Source organism: Sminthopsis crassicaudata, chromosome 3, assembly GCF_048593235.1.
Source record: "Sminthopsis crassicaudata isolate SCR6 chromosome 3, ASM4859323v1, whole genome shotgun sequence".
Taxonomy (NCBI): Eukaryota; Metazoa; Chordata; class Mammalia; order Dasyuromorphia; family Dasyuridae; genus Sminthopsis; species Sminthopsis crassicaudata.
The window spans coordinates 431,418,221-431,439,029 of record NC_133619.1 but is presented as its reverse complement, the minus strand read 5'-3'; the positions used below and the strand labels follow the sequence as shown (position 1 = coordinate 431,439,029).

Below are 20,809 nucleotides of genomic sequence, written 5' to 3'. Positions count from 1 at the left end.
GAGGTCAGATAAGGAAGGGGGTGGGGGAAAAGGGGGGAAATTTGGGACAAAAGATTTTACTAGGGTCAATGTTAGAAAAATTACCCATGCATATGTTTTGTAAATAAAAAGCCTTAACAATAATAATAATATTCATAAAAGAAATCCATAGCTCCTTTCAAGGCTGCTGTCAAGAACACATCAGAAAAACATGACTTTTCTGATCCCAAATATGCTCATCCTATCCTTCTGAAACTATCTTTAATATGTTCTATATTTATTTATCTGGGTATATGTCTATGTTGCCCCAGAAGAATATTAAGTTCTTGTTTCTTTCTTGTTTAGAAACAAGTAACTTCAGTAACTAGGATAGCACATTGTCCAAAATAAGTGCTTCATAAATGTTAATTTGATTCCTTTTTAGAGTTAAAAATCATATTGCCCATACAATGAAAAAATTCAGTGATCTTTCAAAAATAGAAGAATTATTTTCAATGAACAAATTAGGGAAACTAGGGAAAAAAAGAAGTAAAAAAGAACTTTTCCTTTATTCTACATGCTCTAACTCATATAAAATTTTAAAAAATTATCTACTTTTTCTTCTATGATCAAAGTATCAATAGCCAAAAAAAAAAAAAAAAATTCCCCAAACCACTAACAGAGAAATGAGAATTAAAGCAAGTCTGAGGTTCCATCTTATATCACATTAGATTGACAAAGGTAACAAAAAGTTAAATGACAAATTTGGGAGGGAATGAGGGAAAACAAGCACATCAATACATTGTTAGTAGAACTCTGAATTGGTCCAGTCATTCTGGAAAGCAATTTGGAACCATGTCCAAAAACTGAATAAACTTTTTGACTCGGCAATTACACTAAAGAGTATCACATGTACAGATTTGACAGCCTTTTTTTTTTTTTTTTTTTTTGGGAGGGGGGAGGATATGGTGGGAAACTGGGAACTAAAGAGAAGTGAAGTAATTCAAAGACTGGAAGAAAAGTTTGGGATGTGCCCAAACCTCAGTGATACTGAGGGCCATCAATTAATTAATTAATTAATTTTTTTTTTGTTTTTAAAAAAAACTAGAAACAAAGAAAAAGCCCAAGTATTGGGAATACGCCGACAAATGGATGGGCTACTGTAAAAAAATTATAACTTTGAGGAATTCAGGGAAATATGAGAAACAAAGGCTCAAAGATCAATTAATGAGTGTGTTTTGGTAGGGATTCTTTTTTCAGGCAAGGGTGGAATTATTCAGCCACTAAAATTTCTCCCAACTCTGAAATTCTGTGACTCAGTGAATCCTTAAATGATTTAAAGTAGTAAAGTAACAACAACAAAAAGAAGCATTCAATGGTTCTATTTGCAATCTGCAGTAGAGAAAAGACTACCCAAGCTAATAAAAGCATGGATCTATTAAAGTGGTGCTGAATATTCACTTTTGATTTCAGAGAAAGAGATATCTATGTGCATATGATTTTATGGGTACAGTCTGCCACTGTCCATCTACTACTAGATCAAACTGTCTAAAGTATATAGGACTCTTAGAATGTTTAAGTAAAATTGTTCATTTTTGGTGAACATTTTGGGGTTGGATGGCAGATGGGTAGGGAAAGCAAAGTGGGATTCAAATAAGCTCAATATATAATCCCCTAACTTGCATATAACTATAATCTAGTTATTAATTATTTAAAAAATTAAAATGGTGTTTAACATATTAGCATTTTATTTAAAGCAAATCTTTGAATAGCAGAAAGATTCTGAATACAATGTATATTAAATTTAAAATTTGTAAATGTCTGCAAAAATATACTAAAAGTACTTCAATCTAATGGTAAATCAGAAAAGTATCAAAACTTTCAGTTTTTCTGACTTTTTCTGTGATTTTCACATTATATTAGGTTGATGTATTAAAATGCATACTAACTTTTATGCCTCTTTCTTAAAGAGTTATATTGTAGTTAATTAGGTTTTAAACAATGAAATTGGTTAAAATGCTGATACCACTAATAAAGTCAGCAACTCTTGCAAAACAAATTACCTTTTTTCCCCTGTCCCTCAGTAATGCAATTACCTCATTGTTATCCCCAGTGGTTTACAATAATTAAATATTTTAACATTTTAATTAAATATTACGATGATTTTTAGGAAGGTATCTCAAATAACCATATGCATGAAAAAAGATTTTGTTCAAAAAAAAGTCTTACAAATATTATCAAGAGATTGAGGTGAGTTATGGAATAACTATCTGTCTGGATTTCAGTTATATTTTTTAAGTGATGTGACAAGTTCCCACAGTAATTTTGTCTTCAATTATAATTTTAAAGGTTAATTCACTAATATATTTGTTTTCAACGACAATACCTTTAGTAAAAACCAAGGGACAGGGGAAGCTAGGTGGCACAATGAAAAGAGCACCAATCCTGAAGTCAGGAGAACCTGAGTTCAAATCTGGCCTCAGACATTTAACACTTCCTAGGTATGTGACCCTGGGCAGTCACTTAACTCCAATTGCCTTGGAGGGAGGGAGGGAGGGGAACAAAGGCACAAATATGGATCTTCAAATTCAAATTCCATTATGTAGCCACTAGCCAGGAGGGTAAAAATATTTTCATCTGAATATCCTTTAAATTTCAAAAACAATATTCATTGCTCAGAATTATGTATTTTTTCACTTAACAGAATATTTTAACCATCAAAGAACAAAGAAAAAGCAAAATTATCATCTGTATGCAATTCCAATGTGCAGGATCATCTGTTATCTTAGGTAATGGCATAGATAACAACTTGGATGAAAAGATGATAGACTATTAAAAGAAGGTACCTAGCAAACAAATAGTAGTGCCTTTCACCTTGATATCTAGAGAGTAAACAACAGAACTATAAAAAAAAAAAGAGATCTTCTAAGTACATTCAAGATGGAGCTCACTGCCCTACAAATCTTACACTGACCTAAGTATGCCACTATATGACCTTGAGTCTACAAGTGAAGTTTAAATTCCATTTAAAAAGGCAGATACATTTTGGTATGGGATACACCTCCCCACACATCCTCCCCTCATCCTAGATATTTGAAATTTTTTCTCCCATTAAGTGTAATGTTCTCTTGTTTCGGTTTTCTCGGGGTCCCTGGAAGCAACCTTCGTTTCAGTTCAGTAATCACAAGTACAGCCAATGTGTTAAAAGTCCAAATTCTTTACTATTTTTCCAAAGTCTTGTCTCCTTCATTTGGGACTCGACTAGTTTTCTTAGAGGCCCATCTCTCTCCTTGATTCCAAGAGCTTGAGCTCCTGCCTGGAGTCCTTTATCTTCTCTGTCTTTGCCAACTTCTTCTCTGTGGCTCTCAGTCCCTGCTTATATGCTCCACCCTGAGTATAAACCAATCATTATATCACTAGGAAACCATTATTTGTTGTAGGATTAAATCAGTGTTAGACTAGATTTAACCATTGTCTCCTCAATTCCACTTAGTACCTTGTTTCAAGTTTTGGCCCATAAACAATTAAGGATCACTAAAATTTAAATATTTTTGTTCAAGTGATCTAAAAATTCCACTTATAGAATATATTCTTTGGTAATACTGATTAATTGAATGGTTTCTTCTCATGACTATATTCCATACTTTAAAAACACAAAATCCAATTCAATGCAAAATCAAAAATAATTTGAAAATACATATCCACTGGTAAAGAAAAACATAAGGTTTGAGATTATCTAGATAATGCTTCAAATGTAAACTTTTTGGGGTGATGAAGACATTTTACTATGAAACCTGAATCTAAAACAATACCAAACTAAAGATATAAGAATGTTCAATCTGAAATGAATGGTTATAGTTAGCCTACTCTTAAAGAGCAGAGCCCCTTAATTAAAAAAAAAAAAAAAAAAAAGACAAAAATATCAGGACCAAACACAAGCAAGAGAGACATTCCACTTCTGGTCATATTCCTTTTCCCTCAAGTAGCAAAAATGTCAGTATAGGACAGGATACTATTCAGCATGTGTGGCAATCCTTATTTTTGATAATACTCTGAGTTTACTTGAACTACGCACTCCTTCTTTTCAATAATCTTTTCATTTACCAAAAGATAGTTCTGTCATGCATGCCATCTAATATTGTTGCATTTTCCATTTCTTTGTCAAAAAGTATTAATAAATTGATGACATTATTATAGTAATCTCATTTTTGGAAAGTTAAGAAGAGCTTTATAGTTTCCTAAAAGCAACCCTGCTTACTCTTTATTCACCTCAGGGCCAAGCTCTCTGTTTGTCCTTATAGTTTGTTTCATCCAGAGGTGTGTTACCCTCTAGCTATAGGCTTTCTTCTTTCCAGAGTAGATAGACAATCTTATGGTTTTTTTCACATGGTGTAAAGAGTACTGACTTTAGAGTAGGATAACTGGGAATCAAATCCTACCTTATTCACTTATAAACTGAGTCAAATGCTTAAGCTCCAAGAGCCTCATTTTCCTTATTTGTAAGATAAAGGAGCATTAAAGCATTAAACTTCTAGAAAAGTTATACATAATTACTCATAGAATAGTCTATCTACACTGAAAAGAAAAAAGCCTATAGCTAGAGGTCAATACACCTCTGGATGGGACAAACAGTACAGAGAAATAAAGCTGAGCCCAGAGCTGAGTAGAGGTTAGGTAAGCTGGGTTGCTTTTAGGAAACTACAAAGCTCCTTTAGAGATACCAAACTTTCCAGGAAATCAAAAGCCTGTTTTTTTGTTTTGTTTTTTTTCTTTTAATTACTAACTGTTTACTATTTTTACTGTTTATACCAGGGAGAGATAATATACAACTAACTGTCTTGGAAGAACTAAAAGTGAGTATCACAGAGAGGGGGAAAAAAAAAAAAAAAAAAAAAGAGGTAAATGGAGGGTGAAAGCAGGTTCTAAGATAAGCAATGAGAATTTAAAGAGTAGTAAAAGAAATTGTATGACAGTAAGAGATACATTGCAAAGGAGTGAGTCAGTATTCCACTTATACCATTACAATGTCAAGAAAAATCAAATAAAAGCCTCCAGATTACTTAGTGAAGTTCTTATAGCAAACTCATGGAGAACATAAACATGATTTACATTGAAGAGCTTATAATGAAAAATGCTATCCTTACCTGTTAGGATTCTTACAAGAAAGTCACTGGAATGGATATGATTATCTAATTTAGCATGGTACTTAACAATTCTCTAGTTCAGTAATGTATTTACTAGAATTCCATGAGATTCACATCTTTAAGAAAGCATACTTTTTGAATGTTGGAGGGGCTGTGGGAAAACTGGGACACTGATGCATTGTTGGTGGAGTTGTGAAAGAATCCAACCATTCTGAAGAGCAATCTGGAATTATGCCCAAAAAGTTATCAAAATGTGCATACCCTTTGACCCAGCCATACTACTACTGGGCTTATACCCTAAGGAAATACTAAAGAAGGGAAAGGGACCTGTATGTGCCAAAATGTTTGTGGCAGCCCTTTTCATAGTGGCTAGAAGCTGGAAGATGAATGGATGTCCATCAATTGGAGAATGGTTGGGTAAATTATGGTATATGAATGTTATGGAATATTATTGTTCTGTAAGAAATGACCAACAGGAGAAATACAGAGAGGCCTGGAGAGACTTACATCAACTGATGCTAAGTGAAACGAGCAGAACCAGAAGATCATTATACACTTCAACAATAATACTGTATGAGGATGTATTCTGATGGAAGTGGATATCTTCAACATAGAAAAGAGCTAATCCAATTCCAATTGATTAATGATGGACAGAATCAGCTACATCCAGAAAAGGAACACTGGGAAATGAGTGTAAACTGTTATTTTTACCTTCTGAATCCAATTCTTCCTGTGCAACAAGAAATTTGGTTCTACACACATATATTGTATCTAGAATATACTGTAATATATTTAACATGTATAAGACCGCCTGCCATCTGGGGAAGGAAGGGAAAAAATCTGAACAGAAGTAAGTGCAAGGGATAATGTTATAAAAAATTACCCATGCATATGTACTGTCAAAAAAAAAAGTTATAATTATAAAATAAAATAAAAATTAAATTAAAAAAAAAAAAAAGAAAAGAAAAAGAAAAAGAAAGCATACTTTTAAGGAGCTCCTGCAAGCCCAGAGAATACCCACAAACCTACTCTCTAGGAGGAGGAGTCTTGATTCATTACCACATCTACCTTCATGCTGACTGGAGACATTGGAGAGGACAAGAGGCTGGAGGCTGAAGTAACCTTTGGATTTGGAGACATTAGGACAAGAGCTCATCTAGGAACCAAAAAGAGAATAGGCCTCTACTAAAGCTAACTGGGCTCCAGGAAAAGATCCAGGTTTTTGAAGGACACAATAGAGGATCTGGACTTTAACTCCTGGCTGCATTTTGGGATTATGTAGAACTAAAGCCAAGGCTGACTCCAGAAGCTCCCCAAGAAAGCGCCTGCCAGAAAACGATTGTAATTTAGAGAATCAAAACAATTACACTTACCCAGAGAAAGAACTGGTGGTGTCTGGATACAGATAAGCATACTTTTAAAATTTGTCTTTATTTTTCTTGAGGTTGGTTTTGTTATTATTTTTGTTGGGTTTTACATTTTTTTGGGTGGGGTTGTTTTTTTTTGTTTTGTTTCTATATATTTTTTAACATAATTGTTTATTATAACATAAATGTTATAATAAGTTATATGTTTACAAAATGTTTTGCATGACTACATGTGTAACAGAATTGCTTGCCTTCTAAATGAGGAGGTGGGGGGAAAGAGGGAGAGAATTTTGAACTTAAACATTTAAAAAAATTTAAATTGTTTTTACATGCTAGTCAGGAAATATAAAATATTTAATTTTCATTTAAAAAAATCTTTGTTGAGGATTTATAGGAGTATATGGACAATAGTTATGCAAGATTATATGCACAGAAGATTCAAATACTTAATATGCATTGATTAGTTGGGTTAGTTATGATGTAACGGTGTTTAAGCACTGTGTTAGCTAGACACATTAGTAGGTAATAAAGTCTAACATTTGTTTCAAGATTTGTCAAGACATTTTTGACAACTCTTAGATTAAAAAGTTCTGAGTAAAGTCAAAGAGGATACAAAAAAAATGCAAAGTACAGACAATTATAAGCTGTTGAGCCTTACAAAGTATTCTTTTAACAGTCTTGATGTGATTTAATTTAGCACATTTGAAAGGTATTTTGTTGTTTCCCTTTTAAAATCATTTTGGGGAGCCCAAACTGTATTTTCCTTGGTAGTAGCATCCCATTATTGAGTAGACTTCTTTTCAGTTACTATTAACTGTATTTTCCTCCATCTTACTTCTTCCACCCCCTTTTTTTTTCCTTAGGAAAACATAAAATCCTAGGAAAAAAAAGATTGTTTAATATGACCTGTGAAAGAATTGCTAGTTACTAAGACCATAAATATTACTACTGCTTTTTATTGGCCTGAGTCGGAAGATGATATTTTCTATAAGATATATTTCAGTGCAATAATCTAAAACATATAGTATATATTTGCATCTCATTTTGAATAATTCAAAATGAAAATGGGATTACATAGAAATACTGACTACTTCTATTATATTTCTCTTCTAAAATAATTCATTACATTTGACATTTTCTCATAATATAAGTTGGTGGGAGAAAGTTGTAAAGATAGAAACTTAAGCTTGCATTAAGAGAAAACTAATTATTAAAAGCTATTTTGAAAGAGAATCATCTTCTATAGGAAGTTAAGATTTTTTTTTACCATCTTCTCCTCCATTATAAAATTTTTTTCTTGCCTTTTTTATATGAAATCATTTATCTCATTATATCTCTACCCTTTCCATTTCTCCTAGTCATTCATCTTTCTCAGCTCTTAATTTTACCTTTTTATTCAAATTATACTTATGCCCTGTCCATATATACGCCTTCTAACTGCCCTAATGATGAGAAAATCAATGTTACAAGTTACAAATATCATCTTCCCATATAATAATATTAACAGTTATGATTTCCCCTTTCTATTAATCTTTTCTTGAGTCCTGCATTTCAAAATCAAATTTTCTATTCAGCTCCAGTCTTTTCATCAAAGTCCTCTATTTCATTGAATATCCATTCCTCCCCCCCCCCCCAAAAGGATTACATTCAGTTTTGTGGGTGGGTGATTCTTGGTTGTAATCTTAGCTCCTTTACTTTCTAGAATCTTACATTCCAAGCTCTCTGATCCTTTAAAATGAAAGCTGCTAAATCTTATGTTATTGGATTTCTGGCTTTACAATACTTAAAACTGTTTTTCTCTGGCTGCCCTTAATATTTTCTGCTTGACCTGGGAACTCTAGGATTTGGCCATAATATTCCTGGAAATTTTCATTTTGATGACTGGTTGATTCTTTCCATTTCTATTTTACCCTCTGGTTCTAGAATATCAGAGCAGTTTTCCTGATTAATTTCTTGAAAGATGATGTTGAGGCTTTTATTCTGATAAGGCTTCCAGGCAGTCCAATAATTTTAAAAATCTCTCCTGAATCTATTTTCCAGGTCCGTTGTTTTTTTCCAATAAAGAAATTTCACCTTTTCTTCTTTTTTCATTCTTTTGCTTTTATTTTATTATTTTTTGATTTCTTATTAATTCAGCTTTCATTTGGTCAATTTCTCTTCTTAAGGTGTTTTTTTTTTTTTTTCAGTGAACTTATATGTCTCTTTCCCCACTTGGCCAGTTCTGCTTTCTAAAGCATTCATTTCATTAGCTTTTTGCATCTCTTAGCAAATGACAGTCTTTGATGTCAAAGAGCTCACAGTCTACTGGGAGAGACAATAGGCAAACTACTACATACAAAGAGATATACAAAAATAGGGAGTAATCTCAGAGGGAAAGCATGGATATTAAGGAGGGCCAAGAAAGTGTTCTTATAAGTGGTGGTTCTGTAGATGGGACCTGAAGAAGCCAGGGACATGTCTCCTCTCCCCTCTACATACCGCGCCCCCCCAAATCCTGCCATACTGCTACTTCTGTAACCCTATTATTTGATACAAACTCCACGTCATGAAATGTTCAGTCAAAACTTAAGACTAACATGACTATTGTCTTTAAGAATCTTGGGAAAACTATCACAATACAGGGAGGAAAAAAAAGCAGTTAGTCTTTGGTAATTTATTGAGCTATGTCCAAAAGAGGAAGTAGGTTCCTAAATTCCTGATTTGGATAATTGAATGAACATTTATTTAATTCTGTAATGCAAAGAACCATGCTAATTGTAATCAATAACATATAAAATAAGAACAAAAAAAGAAAATGTGTTCTCAATCTTCTAAGAAATTACAATCAAGTTGAGGAGACTAAAAATAAATATCAAACAACAAGAAGCATACTAGTCAATTTCCCACTTAATTTCCCTGCAAGACTAGCAATATCCGTTATTTTGATAATTAGAAATTTTTTTGGTATATGCACCTGGAAATGGAGGCAAAGCAGTGTGGACTTACTTTCTGTTCTACAGTTACAATGTGATATAACAGCAAGACCCTGTGATCTTTCCTATTTGCATTATAAAACAATTTTTCGTTGTATAAAAAATTCAGCACAGAAATCAAGTTCAACAAAATATTTAAAGAATAATTTAATTAATATCAAATCTTCCAAAAGCATTTATGTATGCGATTTCCAAATTTTGTGCTTTCCTTCTTTACTCATGAATAGGTTAATTTGTAGGATAGACAGTGTTAAAGATCAAAAGAAGGATCTGTGATTTAAATTGTTAAAGCAAATGTTTATGATCAAACTCTTTAGCTCTTACTACCTAATATTTTCAGTTCACAAAATCTAATTTGCTAAACATCACATTCTACTTTTCCTTGTAGAAAATGATAAATTATCTTACTGTTTGGCTGTCAGGGAACTCCATTTTCAGCAATTTATGAGCACATTCTTCAAAATCTAAACTGCAGACAAAAAAATGGCAAATTTTAAATTCACAACTTGTTGAATTCATTTAAACAGCAGAATAATTGAAGACACAGAGTTTCCTTTCATTGTTAATCCTATTTTGATTATATTTTTTGTGCAATTTCAGTGATCTGATATTATTGTGAAGAAAAATAAATGATATATCAGATGCCTAGCTATCATAGCAAAGTCAGTAATATTATTTCATACTTTTCCATGCAAGGTCTTTGTATTTTAACTGTAACTTTAAGGAAAAGTCATTTAATTTGTTTTGGTTCTTATAGCTATTTAATCCACTCATTATCTTAAGTTACAAATTCAGCAAAATAAATGACAGTGGGGAAAATAGTGAGGAAAAATAATTTTGAAAATGCAAAATAATAATGAAATAAATACTAGAAGAATAATTATATGAGTGTATGTGCATGTTATATGCTCTGAAGGATTTCTCAAACTTTCTAATTAAATAATCCTGGAATTCAGGTCCAAAATATCTGTTTAAATATCTGGACCTAGGCTTCAAAATATGATATCTTATGACCCAGATTTCTCCAGTAAGCCATTTTTTCATATAGCCAGCTATGACCAAATCTAGACAAACCTAAATTAACAAGAGAGTTAAAAAGTATTAACTTAAATAAAATATAAAAATAATAATAATAAAAAAAGAAATAGTGAGAAGTACAAGGCAGAAACAGAAAGAAAACAAGATGGAAATATATCATATGAATATTTAGTGACATACAGGGAATTTATTAAGCACTTATTAGGTGTAAGGCATTGTGCTAAGCATTAGAAAAACAAAAAAGGGTCAAAACCAGTCCTTGTTCTCAAGAAGCTCCCAGGTTCCTTGGCGCAACCCTCTCATTTTATAAGCCCAGAGAGGTCTTATAATTTGTTCAAGGATCACACAAGCATCACAGAGCTGAGCCAGGATTTGAATCCAGGTCTTGTTGTTCTAGGTTCAACGCTCTTTCTTCACACCTAATTAATACTAGAAAATTTGAACTTCACTAAAGAATAATGTTGACACTGATGTGGTTTTACAAGAGGCAAGTTTCCATATTAATTCTCATTCTGCTTAAATTTAAAATTCAGAATATAAAATATTCAACAGAAATTCTGTGAGACTCACCTATGTTTTCATCCCTCACCCTCAGTTACCAATTACTATTTATGAACACAAGACAACTTATCACTAGGGATGAATTTTATAAAGCAATGGATCAAAATAAGCATAATGAGGAAAAACCACCTGCACAAATAAACCATTAACTTTTATAGCTACGATGTACACAAATATAGTTTGCAATGGGAAAGTCAATTTTGAAGAGATCACTTTCACAAAAATACAGAAATAAAATATTAAAATAAATGGAAACAATGTAAGCATTTTCCCCCTTAATTTTCTTAAAAGATGAGTTTTTGTTAATAGGAGTAAAAACCTAAATTCTGAAAAAAAAAAAAAAAAAAAAAAAAAGTCAAATAGTTGATGGCGAAAGTAATGAATATGCTGTTTTCCTTGTTAAATTTTATTATTTTCTTTCATGCCTAGTAAGTGAAACATCACTGAAAAAGCCAGCTGCATGAGAGGCTTTTCTTGTTCATAATTTTATTTATAAAGTATGTGGTCATTTTTCACACACATAAGAGGTCATTCTGAAGTTAGCTCATTGTTGTATTAAGTATTTTTAAATTTAAAAAAATGAAAAGCTCATACAGAATACTTGTTAGGTATAAGTTCTAATTTTTCAGTAACTCCAATAAAAAAATTATTTTTGGTTCAAAATTATGAAAGTTAACTATTTTTACCAATGCAAATTTACATATAAAAACACATTTTATGTTTAAGTCTTAATATCTCAGACACTATATTGGAAAGAAGTAGAGATGCATTCAATCTGAGAATAAATTTTTAGTGGTGGAGGAATGGGTAAAGAAAAAGGAATATATCTGTTATAGCAAACACTGGTCAAAATTGGTTTGGTTGCATACATACACTCAAAAAAAAAGTAAAATTAATGGACAAATAGTAGTCCTACCTACTAATATAAGTCTAAAGAAAAGGAAGGACTGAAATCATGAAATCTTTCAATATTTGAATAAAGGTCAAATCAAGTTGAACTGCATCAAAAACAAAAACTTAAGCCATTTTAAAAGGACAAATTAATCTTTTAGGAGGAAAAACTTGGTGAGCTGAAATTACTCAAGTAGCCCCAATAAAAATGGAAGAATAAGATAGTGGTAGGATGGGTCTTAATAGGCCAATATTAAAGATAAGAAATGGAAAGAAATTAATTCAAATACTTTGGAGAAGTTTGTCAAAAGGTAACCTAATAAAGTTGGATTTGATCTGTTTAAAATGTCCCACAGGCTACCCACTTCGTTACAGTGAAATGACGGTCCCAAAAGGGCAAATGAAGCACACAGTTTGGTTATGGCAATGAAGGAACTTCCTTTGCTTGACAAAAAACTAAGGTTTTTATTACTAAGGATGGGGAGTAGAAGAAAATAAATTTTTGTTTAAAAAATTTTATTACATTTTAAGAAATGTAATTTCACATAGAGACAACATTTAATTTTGTACAATAAAAACACAATCTTTATTGTTATGCCCCAAAGCAACATCACAGATCAGTCCCAATGACTTTAAACAAAGCCTTTCAAATTCTGCCTAAGGCAGTAACTAAGTTCAATTAAACTACCAACACTAGAAGTTAGGAATAAAAAGATAATTTATAAACTAGCACATTCCACAGAAAACTCTAAGGATAGTTAGATGAATAGACAAGAAAATCAAGCTTAGTCCCTTCTCTGGGATCCCTGTTAATTCTACTTAATTTGAAAGCTTGCTCTGTTTCTTGAAATTATCTTGTCAGCCCTGGGAAAAGAACTTGTTTGGGTTTTATAGATTCCAAAAAGAAAAGGGCTTATTTAGAATCTACAAGTCTGTTATATGTTAAGTGAAATCTCTTAGGTATGTTACCTAACTATTCTTAGGTAGATGAGTTTTAATTGGTTATAATGAGTCATCTTAAAGCTGTTCCAATTGTTTAGGGGGATTCTGAGTTGAGTGGTCTCTGTCTTTGTCCCTTTTTATATGGTTAATACCTGAACAGGTTTTGTTATAGATTGATTATTGAGCATTTTAAACAAAAATGACTGGTCTAATGTTGCATTTACATAGATATGAAGATAGGCTGTGAACTGTCTAGGATGAATCTCTTATAGTCATCAACTTAAGATTAGTAAATACTTATTTAGGATATGTTATCCTTGAGAGCTAAATTCACCTTAAGATTTGATTAATGAGACTTGATATTTGAGATTAAATCTCTTAGGACTGTAGCTGATATTATTTGAGGTCCTAAATTCAACCATGATTATCTGATGGATTACCAAGTAAGCAACCCACTATCTGAAAAAAATATGCCATAAGCTACTCAGAGGAATGTGATCCTGAATTGTTACAGGTGTAAGTTAATACCTAGACAAGAAATGAGAGGACAACCTTGGCTTCCACTTAAGATGGGAGTCATCTGACTCAATTTCCCAATGGTGTTCCTTTGAATAAGAACCTGCCTGATTATCCCTAAAGTCTGGCTATAAGGTAAAATTATTACTGCATGATTGGTTGAAAACTGACAATTATCTAAAGTCAAACTGAGTTAAGGATGCTTTATCCTGTCATTTATGTACTTAATTATGTCCCTACTCTTTCTCCTTATAGAAACTTTCTTTAATCAGATCAAGAGATCAGTAGAAACCCTGAGCACAATTCAAGTATATCAGATTTTGCAGTTTTCAATATGAAAATATATAATCATTATATCTAAATAAGTAGGTAAGTGACTATTTGGACTAGTCATCCATCTGCTGATAGATGCTTATGTCTGAGTGTTTGTTTTAGCATTTCTATTGTTGCTGACTTTTGTGATAGCCATCTTTATTTTGAAGGGTTACCTACTCCAATTACTGGGGACACAGATGGTTGGGGTAATAGATGATCCCCCCTAGATGGGAGTTGGGGGTATAGAACCTGATTTATATGCTGAAAGGCTCATTAAATTCCAGACTGTGATCAAAATAATTAAGGCATTGAATTTTTTTAGCAAACCAGGCTCAAAGAGATTAGAGATTGAGGACAAGATGGTTGAGGAAATGTATCAAGAAGGTTGTGAGACATGTTCAAAGGTTAATGAACTAGAGGAGGGATTGAATGGGATAAATTGAATGAAGACTTCTCATAAAAATGTAGTCTCTACCTATACCCTAATTATATTCTGAAACTTTGCAATAACAAGTTATGCTACAGTCAAAAGCTGCAGATGTTCAATTATATTAGATAAATATATATATTCCTCTCCAAATCCACCCCCTCAAACCTTTTCATTAGCCCTAAGTTCCTAATAGGATAAAGAGTGTGATTTCAGCTAGTATTCTTTCTCTCTTAGGTAGTCTTCCACAATCAGAATGGGAGGGCCTTCCATATTAGAGTCTATATAATCCTATATTTTGCAGCTTGTGGTTTGCATTCCTATACTGATACTGGTTGAGAGGAGTTTTTTCTCACAAGGTGGTAATAAATCCTTTTTGCTTTTTACCTTGAGAGTCTTTGATTTTAATTTTAATTTAAGTAAGGGTCACTGTCCACACAGGATTTAAGTTGACGCTTAGAAAACGAAAAATATTCAAAAGGTAGAAATAAAAAATATGACATTTTGAGTAGTGAGAAAAGATAATCTGACATATCATATGTTTTAGGAAAGTAAAGGAATGGTATGGGGAAAACAAAGACATTCAACTTAGGGGAAAAAAATAGTCTCAGATATTTCAGTGGAATCATCATGATGGAAACAAGATAGTAAGCTAAATAAAGAGCAGATTGAGAGGAAATGGAGGTAGGATATATATTTTATAATCTACTCTTTTTAGGATTCAGGGAGTAAAGGTTGATAAATTTATAGGGGAGAGTGATAGAATGTTGAGGGGAAGATATGGAGGAAAGAAAGAAGGTCAAAGTTAAAATTTGTTTATTTTTAAATAGATATGTGAAACCTGAGCCTGATTATCAGCTCTGGAGGAGGTGGCAATAAAGACACAGGACAAGAAAAACTAATGATATTCAAAGGATCAAGATTTCAGAGGAGATGGGAAAGGGCTTATTGCTGACAATGATGGGTCCTCTATAACTGAATTCAAGTAGGAGATTTAATAGCTGAAAACACAAAAGGTTTGTGATTTCAGCTAGACCATCTTATTAGAATGTCAGGGTGACTGTGATTTAGAGCATAGATCTCCAAAATAGTGCCCACATAGGAGAAGTTTTTGCCACCTGATGACTTGAAATTAGGAAGATGGAAAAGGGGAAATTATATTTGTAGTTATTATATTCCGTATTAGCTCTACCATAGTGTTGTTTATTCATTATCTTTCATTTTCGCTAAAAAATTAGAATTTTATATCTTCCAAGTTCTAGAAGAAAAAATATCAAACTACTATCTCTGGAATATCCGACCCAAGGAAAGGAAAGCAGTGATCTAGCAATGAATTATACTTTTCATTCAAAGAGTAATTTGGTAAAATTTAGAAAGTTTATCACTAAAATTAGAAGGTTATCACACTAACATGATGAATTTTTGAAGGAATGAGGGTGTGCATGGCAATTAGGGAGATTGTTTATTAAAATGTGGGAGTGATTATAATTTGCAAGGGTAGCAGAAATAAACTGAATTTTGTACTTTTTGAAGTACTAAGGTAATAATTTATATTATTCAGGTTATTAAGAAAATGTGGACATTCTCAATAAAACAAAAAAGGAAAGAATATTTGTAACAGTAACAGGAACTAACAAAAGTTAGTAGAAATTGGTTTTTGATTAAAAGAAAGGACCAAAATGGAATATTATATTGGAGAGTTATTCATTAGAGAAGTCTAATTTTCTATGATAATTCAGTCTGAAAAGAATAAGTATTCAATACTTTATTTTATTAAGAGGTATTTTTCCTCTTAGAATAGAGGTGAATAAAGTGCTAAGCACAAACCAAAAAAATTCCCAACCAATATTTTGCTCTTTAACATTCTTGCATTTTAAGATGAATTTAAAGCCAAGAAAATCTTCAGACAGACTGAAAACAAGATGACTCCTACTTATGAATCATAGATATTACATCATATTAAGTGGAAATATATAAAACCTAGTAACAAAACAAATCTGTGAAAACATTCTGCCTCTAGTATAAAATGTAAACACTGTATTCACCATCTCAATAGGTTTCTTCCCATTTAAAACAACAGATGTATTAATTATTTAACATTTTCACGGAGTTCTCTTCATAATTAAGCTCAATGACTTAAAAGGAATTGTTTTGTTTTCAAAATGTAGTTATTGTCTTTACTTAGCCTCACTTTGGAGGGTCTTTAAAATTTGTCTGGGGACTTCTTCCTAATATTATTTATATTTTTCCACGTAGACAGATCTCTTCCATCTGTACTACAACACACAGTATTAAAAGTTACCCAAGAACAATTCTTTTGTTTAGAACCAGAACTTGGAATCCAAACATGTAAACATACACTATTAAATTTACACTATATCACAAAAGTCTAGGTGAAATGAGTAGCAGTTCTCAAGATTTTGCTCAAAATTATATTGAACCACAAGAGAATAAGATGACTTAATAGCATCTAAGATAAGTGCTTTCAATATATATAAACATGAGCTTACCTTGACTGAATAGCAAGATAAATTGTACGACGAAATGATACTAGATTGATTTCTGTTTTGTCATGGATGGTCACTTTTTGTCCTGGAAGAAAAAAACTAAATTCAGAAAACATCACAAGAAGTATGAAACAAATGCAAATGAGCCTTTGTTTAATTATGCTTTAACAACATCAAATTAGAAAATACCTTAGTTTCAGTTCTAGAATCTGTAGTCAATAACTTTATTGAGCCATGAGGGAACAATCTAGCATGGTCTGTGATAGGCTCTAGGACAGGAATCAACTATATTTGCAAGATCTTTTAGAAATAAACCCATGAAAGCAATCTAAATGTGACTTTTTTTAAAAGACAAAAAAAAAAGTGAGCTATCTTTTAGTAGGCAACATTGCTTCAAAAAGTTTTTGAACCAAACTAAAAAGATTCCCTGTTTTACACACAAACTGTCTCTTTTTAGAAAGGACTTCTTCCATGTTGCTGTCTGATAAAATAACATTTCAAAAGTGGTAAATGGCATCTAAATACTTTAGAAGAATTCAATCACTTATGTGTGAGCTATTAACCTTCTGAGGACTCATCACAGGAGCAATATAAAATCTGAAGTACAATGCAAATGCAAATGTTAGCCATATGTGTAGTCCCTCTAATTTCTGAAACCTTTGCTCATATTTGTTTTAAAATCTAAAATGAAATAGCAAGTAAAAGTAGAAATATCAATCTGGCTTAAAAAAAAAATTACCAGACTTATTGTTAGAGTTAATTACATAAGCATCATTATATTTTTCTTAAATAGTACTGAGATTATTTGGAAAAAATGTTTACCTTCTTCATCTTCATCCCCCTCTTCTTCTTCTTCCTCATCTTCTTCACTACTTCTAGCATCTTGATCTGTATTTGAATCACTGTCACCTTCATCAAGAATTTCTAGAAAAAACAAAGTAGATAATAAAATCACAGCAAAAATTGAAGGTCACATGTTGTTTATATCACATTTTGAAAACTGTTGGTTCACTCTGTACTTCAGGGTAGGAGATCACTAAATATATATGAGCTAACTCAAAGTGCTCTCCTAAGGAAAAACAAACAAACATATCTATCTATTATCATTCCTCCAAAAATCCTTAGTAGTTAAGACACAAAGACTTGACAAATAATGAGAAAAATTAGCTTGTAGCTTTTCAAAACAATGTGGAAGATTTTAGACTGGAAACTGGCTTACTCTGAGAGGCAACAAAGACATTTATTTTATCTTAAGAAGAGTTGTCAACGATGAAAGGCCAGAGTAAAGAAGAAGATAAATTAAGGCTTTTGAGAATTGCAGGGTTCTCAAAAGCCTCTTATAAAAACAAACTCACCTTCCTCTCCCAAAAAACCCTAAGTCATTATTCTTTTATTATCCATTTCATGCTATACATGGCCATTTTTAAAAAATGGTGAACATCAAAACCAATAATTAATCCATCCAAAGAGTAGTCAGATATTAAAAAAAAAAAAAAAAAAAAAAACAGCTGCAGAAATTTTATTTTGAAAAAGCACTATTTGTTCTATTACTCTTACAGTAAAAAACCTTTTTAAAACCTAAGATACTTTGGGTTTCTAATCTCATTTGTTTGATGATATTGTCCATAAGATCAATGAGTTTTTCATCCTTTAAATCACTAATTTTAATAGCATAGGTAAACTCTTCTGCATCCTAGTCAATGTGATTTATGATCTACTATGCTTTCAAATCATCTGGCAACCAAGCTCTTATATAGTAGCCTTCTAGATATGAGGACCTCTGAACTTATCAAACCTGGAATTTGGATCAAAGCAGTCTATTGATGAACCTATACTTAAAGGTCAACAGGGAGGTTAGAAATTTGTTAAATAAATTTGAGAATCATTAGCATCCACATGATAATTGAATCCCTGCAAAGTAATGAGATCAACAATGAAACAGTTACAGGGGTATGAAAAGGATTAAGGATGGAGTCCTGTGGGATACTCATGGGTTAGCAGGAATGACCTGAATGCAGATATTTAGTAAAAGAGTCAGAGATAGGCAAAGAAGAAAAACAGGAGAGAGCAGTGTCATGAATACTTAAAGAGAACAAAGTATCCATGAGAAGAAAGTGATCAAAGAGTGTCAAAGGCTGCAGAGAAGTAAAGGTCATTAAATTTGGCGATTAAAAGATGATGAATAACTTTGGAGAAAGCAATTTTGATTAAGTAATGAGATCAGAAATCAGTCTGTAGAGAAAATACATTGTTTCTAAAATGCTGCCAGACACAAAACAAAGTAAATACAACTCATTAGGCAGTCCTGTAACTAATACTGCCCATTATTACTTTTCTCTCTGCATTTTCTTTTCCTATATATTACCTGAAAATGTGCCCCAATATTTTTGAAATATATTTGAAAGTTAAAGAAACTCTAGTATCTCCATCAGTTTCTCTTGATCTGAATTTTGCTTAACTTGGAGAAATGTTTAATCTTTAATTTTTAAAAGTGAGAAATTATATTTCCAGTTATTAGCATACTGACAAGATCCTGGAGGATGGGAAAGGGAAATTAAAGTGTGGAATGAATTTGAAATATATCATTCAGGATATATGATAGGAAAGGAGAATGGGGGGAGGAGATGTGGTAGAAGGGATAGGAGGAATAAAGATGGGACTTCTAATTTTTCCAGGAATAAATGCTAATTTTATAACAAAAAAAAAAAAAAAAAAGAATTAGCTCAGCTAGAATTTCCAACTGTGTTAATAACCTAAGGGAATGTACTTGTAATTACAATTAAAAATTTCTTTAACTTTGATTCCCCAAATCAAAACATCCAATTTGAATAAAAGAAACAAATGTTTTGGGGTAGACACTTATTACACATCTACAATGCATTATACTTGATGCTTATTATAAGAGTTACACTTTAAGTAGTTTTCAATCTAAGTATAAAGACAATACTAAAAGACAAGACAATTAGGAACAATTCAAGATAATATATAATTATTGAATTGTGAAATACAGACTCTTGATGCTATAAAAGGAATTTTAGAGGAATGGGGAAGAGAGCATGAAACAGATGATCAGAAAGTAGGACATGCTAGAACAGAAGGGTTAAAGAAGAGAGACAATCAGATAGATAAGAGTCAAATCACGGACAGTAGGAGGAAGTATTATCAATGTTATTTTAGGAAAATTTGGCAAATTAATTCAGGATGCCTAAAATTAGTGAAATCAGTCATGTAACTGTTGAGTAATCATGGTACGAAATGATGAGAATGATTTCTAATGATAGTTTGATGGGACTGGGAGAACAGACTGGATTTAGATGACTAAAGAAATTTACTAGTCAAAGACAATTGTAAGCTTTTCTGGCTTATGATATTTTAGCCACCTTGGAAATATCACTTAATCTTTCTTGGCTTTAAAAGAAGTAAAGAGGGTAGAGGAGGAGAAATAAATTAGACAACTTCTAAGATATTTTATTACTCCAAATCCTATATTACAACAACAATGGGGAATCTGAGAAGGGATTTGAGGTGAGAGGTGAATGAGTTCCATTTTAGACATGTTAAATTAGATATACTAATAGGATGTTTGAGAAGAAATGTTCAGTAGAGAGATAGAAATGCAAATATAATATAAAAATAATAAGAGGCTAGGGATGAAGATATAGGTATCATCAGCATTTGTATTTGGATAAGTGGCTGATAAAAACAGGATGTAAAACCCACTTTTTTTTTTTTAAAAAGCAGAGATAGATAGCATCATAGAGTTAGAACTGGACGAGATCTCCAAGCTCTACATCCCTTCACGTACAGATGAAAAAACTAGGCCCAAAAAGGAAAAGTTTGTCAGAGGTTCCACAAGAGATTTGGTTTGGTAATGTCTGAAATGGAATTTGAACCTAGGTCCTCTGACTCAAAATCCAGCACTCTGTACCATACTGCTTCCTGTAATGCCAAAGACTAACTCAAAAGAAAATAATCAAGTTAAATTCTCAGTTTCCTTTCTGGTTCATCATCCATATCATGCCCTTAACTGAGCCCATTCTAAAGCTATCCTATGCCCTTTTGTCATCTCTTTCTAAATTTTCTCACTCAGTGACCTCAGCAGCTCCTATGGATTTAAATATTATCTGTATGTCTCCATTCAGTTATTCTCCTGAGTGATAACAGCTCTACA

The 20,809-nt window shown here is 32.1% G+C and overlaps 1 protein-coding gene across 2 annotated transcripts in view; it reads right to left on the bottom strand.

Annotated features, from left to right (window-relative positions):
- The window catches only part of CWC22 (CWC22 spliceosome associated protein homolog), a 68,242-nt gene that overhangs the window by 16,853 nt on the left and 30,580 nt on the right, over positions 1 to 20,809 (bottom strand). For both annotated transcript variants that reach the window (XM_074302972.1, XM_074302973.1), the window contains exons 12-14: positions 17,461 to 17,562; positions 16,642 to 16,723; positions 9,850 to 9,910 (exon numbers count right to left, since the gene is read on the bottom strand). In XM_074302972.1, coding sequence (XP_074159073.1) covers positions 9,850 to 9,910; positions 16,642 to 16,723; positions 17,461 to 17,562 — 245 coding nt within the window. The remainder of the gene's footprint in view (positions 1 to 9,849; positions 9,911 to 16,641; positions 16,724 to 17,460; positions 17,563 to 20,809) is intronic.